At 60.8% G+C, this 4,134-nt stretch overlaps 2 protein-coding genes across 2 annotated transcripts; both read left to right on the forward strand.

The window, feature by feature from the left end:
* Positions 1-1,676: 1,676 nt before the first annotated feature.
* Positions 1,677-2,843, forward strand: EMIHUDRAFT_445403 (hypothetical protein). Its single transcript, XM_005768886.1, has 2 exons — positions 1,677-2,328; positions 2,400-2,843. Exons 1-2 carry the CDS (start codon positions 1,737-1,739, stop codon positions 2,717-2,719), a joined length of 912 nt encoding a protein of 303 aa, XP_005768943.1. The 5' UTR covers positions 1,677-1,736; the 3' UTR covers positions 2,720-2,843.
* Positions 2,844-2,846: 3 nt separating this feature from the next.
* On the forward strand, positions 2,847-3,722 carry EMIHUDRAFT_245016 (hypothetical protein; the record flags this gene model as incomplete). The annotated part of the gene is made up of 1 exon (XM_005768887.1): positions 2,847-3,722. The coding sequence occupies one exon, from the start codon at positions 2,847-2,849 to the stop codon at positions 3,720-3,722; it is 876 nt and encodes a 291-aa protein (XP_005768944.1).
* Between the last annotated feature and the right edge of the window lie 412 nt (positions 3,723-4,134).

Below are 4,134 nucleotides of genomic sequence, written 5' to 3' on the forward strand. Positions count from 1 at the left end.
TTGCTACTATTTTGGGACCAGTTGAAGCCTAAAAATGGCTACAAATACAGTCACAGCAGCTGCTCGTCATGAGCTGCTACTGTGTGGCAGAGCCCAGAGAGAGGGCTTTCAGGAGCACTATTCAGTTTGATCCAGCTCAACGTTGCGGAGTAGTAACACTGTTCCGTTACCGTGAGCGGCCGGCGGCCGGCGGCGGCCGGTGCGGCACGCGGAGCACTCCGTGGTGACGGGTGCGGACGAGCGAATGAGAGGTCCCTTTCAGTGAGAGATAGGCAGTCCTAGTCCCTAACAACACATCTTCCACAGATAGCGACCTCTCATTCGCTCGTCCGCGCCCGTCACTGCTAGTCGGGGCACTCCCGGCGTACGGCCCGGTCCCGGTCGTCACTCCGGTTGCTCGTGTTCACACCGTCAGAACTCAGCTCCGCTAAGGATCCAGCGTCTGAGACTTGGGCATCTTACACAACTTTTGTAGTAGAGCACAATGGCACCCTTGGATCAAGTGGATCACTTCATTACTAGACCGTACTAGAGGTCCCCGTTTTCGGCCGCCGCGGCCGGAGAGCACCCCCGTCGCCCCCGGGGGCCCGTCGACACCCCAGGCAAGCAAGTTCGTTGCGACCGAGTCCGAGCGCCTTGCACCGTTGCTTGAGCTCTGGGACGGTGAGCGCGTCGAGCGGCGTCGGCGGCGTCGGCGGCGCCAGCGATGGTGGCTCTTGCGGCACCGCCTCTTGCTCCTCTTGCGGCGGCTGCGGCGGCTCATGTGAGGTCGCCACCGTGAGTTCGTTCATATATCGTGAGAGAGCCTGAGAGAAAAAAATTCCTGGGGTCGCCTGGATGTGAGGTCGCCTTCCCATCAATCAATCAATGAGGTTACCGACTGCACTCCAAGTGCTCCAAGTGCAAAACTCCCTCGCACAACACTGGGCACGGGACTGGCGCGCACTGGCACTAACACGAGAAAAAGAAACTGCGCACGCAGGACCGGCCCCGAGGTCAGATCCTTCTACTATGTTAGTGACAAGACTTGTTTACTGGCTGGAGCCGAGCAGGAGGGCCCGGCGCACAACCCCTGGTCAACTCACGGTCCACACCCCGTGTAGAGCCGTACTCCCCGCACACCGAGAGGTGGTGGAGCAAGGTGGGGCCAACCCTCGTACGGCTCTACCATCCCCATTCAGAGATCAGGACTGGAGCCCCCACTGGTCAAACGCAGAACGCACACCAAGTGGCACACACGCGTGAGCACAACCTGCCAATGCAATGCGATGGGATTTAGGGCGATGCATGCACAACTGTACATGTACATGTTTGTTGTTGTTGTGCATGTGCATGTGCATGTGCGTGTGCATGTGCATGTGCATGTGCATGTGCATGTCGCGACGCGCAGGGCTCACTAGAGGCAGAGCTCACGCGCAGCCCCGCATGAACGGGCTCCACCTCTCGCTTTCGCGCCAAACCCAACCAAAGGCGGCGGCTGTGACGGCGACGGCGGCGGCGACGTCGATCGAGCGAGGAGAGCGGCGCGACCACCTGTTTCGTGAGACGAGCGAGGCAACAGATAAGCAACGGAGGGGGAGGTGGGGGGGGGTGGGGGGGTCACACAGAGGAGGGGCTCAGCGGCTGCCCTCCCTTGTTCTTTCTGCGCCGGATTTCAGAGTCCTGAAAGGAGTTCGCGCGCATTTGCAGCAATTTGATCGGCTCCTCGCCTCTGCCTACCACCGTCACCAGCGACGATGCAGATGTCTCGCGTAGTGACACTGGTTGGCCTTGTGCTCGCCACGGCTGTGCCAGTTCCCACGGCCGTGCCGGTTCCCATGGCCGAGAGCCACAACCTCGAGATCGAGCACGGCCGCGCTGCGCCAGCAGCAGGCAACTCGTTCAGAGTGTACAACATCAAGCCCCACTACCAATGTAAGCCGGACGGTCCCGGTCCGCACACCCCGGGATGTGCGGACAAGATCAAGCCTGCGATGAAGTGGGCGATTGAGACCGGCGCAGAGATTCTCGTGATGAACGAGGTGGAGGCGCCCAAGGTGCCCAAGCCGGACCCCGCTCATTTCGAGGGCGTCGGCTTCGTGTGCGTCTGCGGTTCGTTTGCGGACCCAGTTGTCGCCTTCATCAACAAAAATACTTTCACGATCGATAACAGCATCCTTGCAGACAACGCTTACACTGACGGCAACCTTCCTTACTTTGACAACATCAACCCCAACGACGTGTCAAAGAACTCGTGCTCGGTTCCATGCAGACCTCACGACACCCGCCCGGGCGGCATGATCCCCCTCACGCACAGGCTCACTGGAAAGAAGTTTTGCCTGGCCATCGGTTAGCGCCGCCGCGGCGCGTCCCCTGGCCCGCGCATGTAGCTGAGTGGCCCTCTGCCTGTTGCCTTGCAGGTACGTTCTCGCACAACTTTGACAATGACCCGCAAGGTGTCGACACCAGCGCCTGCCCAGATGACGGGGAGATCCTGTACGTCGTTGACTCGAATATCAACGGTTCCGGTCAAACGATCTCGATGAAGAAGGCCAAGCAGCTCACAAATCCTGCAAGAAAGTGCGACGCGGATCCCTTCATGAACATCGAGACTGACAACGGCTACTTTTACGACCGCATCGCAATGTGCGGCGGCGGCACCGTTACGAATCCGAGCCGAAACGCGACCCAGCACTGGCCGGAAGGACACGTGATGATCTCTGCTGACGTCACACTGTGAGGCGAACCCCGCTCCCCGGCATGGGAAGTCGCCAGGGGGACACAGCGGGCTCGATGCGAGAACAGCGATGTGTTAATTGCAGATTTTGTTGCCGATTAGTAGATGTAGATGGAAAGCCGAGCGCCGGATGCAGCACTATGGCTATGGCAACACGCCAGACGTGGTCGTCGGTCGGCTCATGCAGGAATGGCAATTGCGGCGCACCGTGGACGCGCCGGCGACGCGGCAGGGCCCGTTTGCCTTTCCCCTCGGCTTTTGTATGGGCCTCGGCAGCGCGATTGTCGCCGCGATCGTCGCTCAGCTCACGACCGAGCCGCGGCTGATTCGGCTGCAGAAATTCCTCGGCGCGTCGCGCGCCGCACGCAAATGCATGCCTGCGACCGACGGTGGGCTGGGGTACATCCTCGCGTCGCTTGGCCCGGCCACGCCGATTGCATACGTGGACATCTCCTCGACTGCACGCGTCCACTTTTGGCGCTCGCGGAGCTCGGAGAAGCTCCTGCGTGCTGGCAACCTCGCCATAATGCACGGCGCGAAGGATTGGGCAGACCACTTTGCATGGGCGGCTTGCGTGGTGAGGGAGCTGCCAAGCGGTATGCTTGAGCGCTCGAGGGGGCTCACGTGCACTGCCAACAATGTCGGCCTCGATTTTGAATGCCGACGCACCGAGGACACGTGGCGAGCGTGCGCTCAGGCGGGGCTGCTCGCGCGCGCGGCCGGGTCGGCGGACAGGGCGGCCGCCCGGGTGGGGGTGGCGGGCTCTCCGCATCCGGCACAAGGCCCTCGCCAGAAAGCCCATCGCGAGGTCGCGACGCGGAACGCGAGCGTGGTCTGGTGCAGCGTGTCGATGTCGGCGTCGGACGAGCGAGCGCGGCCAAATGTCGTGCCGGGCGGGGTCGCGTACACGCGCAGCGTGTGCAACAACGCATCCGAGCCTACCCAGTGCGCAGCAGAGAAGGCAGAACCGCACAGGGCTGGTCGGTTCGTTCAAAGACGCGATTAGCTACGACTACCACGGGTGCACTACTAGTAAAAGTCCAAACCTCGCCAGAGGACTGAGGACCAGAACCATCACGTGAAAAATCTTAATTCTTAATTTTGGCAGTCGTGATACCCATGAACCATGATGAAGTCATGGCTTGTTCTATATACCTAGACGGACGGCTAGAGCTGGTAGGACTCGCCAGCGTGACAAAACGTTCATTTGCACTTGTCACGACGGATTGGGGAACACGCAAAATCCACCGTGCCGTGCCCGGAGCACACCGGACAAGCTCTCATGGCACGGCCGGCATCCCGGCCCATGCCATGAGGCACTTGGACTCACTCTGGTCTCTGCATCCTCAAAGTTGCAACCGAATTCTTGTTCCCCAACCGGTCGCGCACGCACACCTCGCGAGACGGGGTACATGGTG

This window comes from Emiliania huxleyi (assembly GCF_000372725.1).
Source record: "Emiliania huxleyi CCMP1516 unplaced genomic scaffold EMIHUscaffold_443, whole genome shotgun sequence".
In the NCBI taxonomy this organism is placed as follows: Eukaryota; Haptophyta; order Isochrysidales; family Noelaerhabdaceae; genus Emiliania; species Emiliania huxleyi.

Coding starts and splice junctions, on each gene's coding strand:
- EMIHUDRAFT_445403 (XM_005768886.1), top strand. CDS start 1,737: ATGCAGATGTCTCGCGTAGTGACACTGGTTGGCCTTGTGCTCGCCACG. Junction 2,329..2,399: donor GAAGTTTTGCCTGGCCATCG/GTTAGCGCCGCC, acceptor GTTGCCTTGCAG/GTACGTTCTCGCACAACTTT.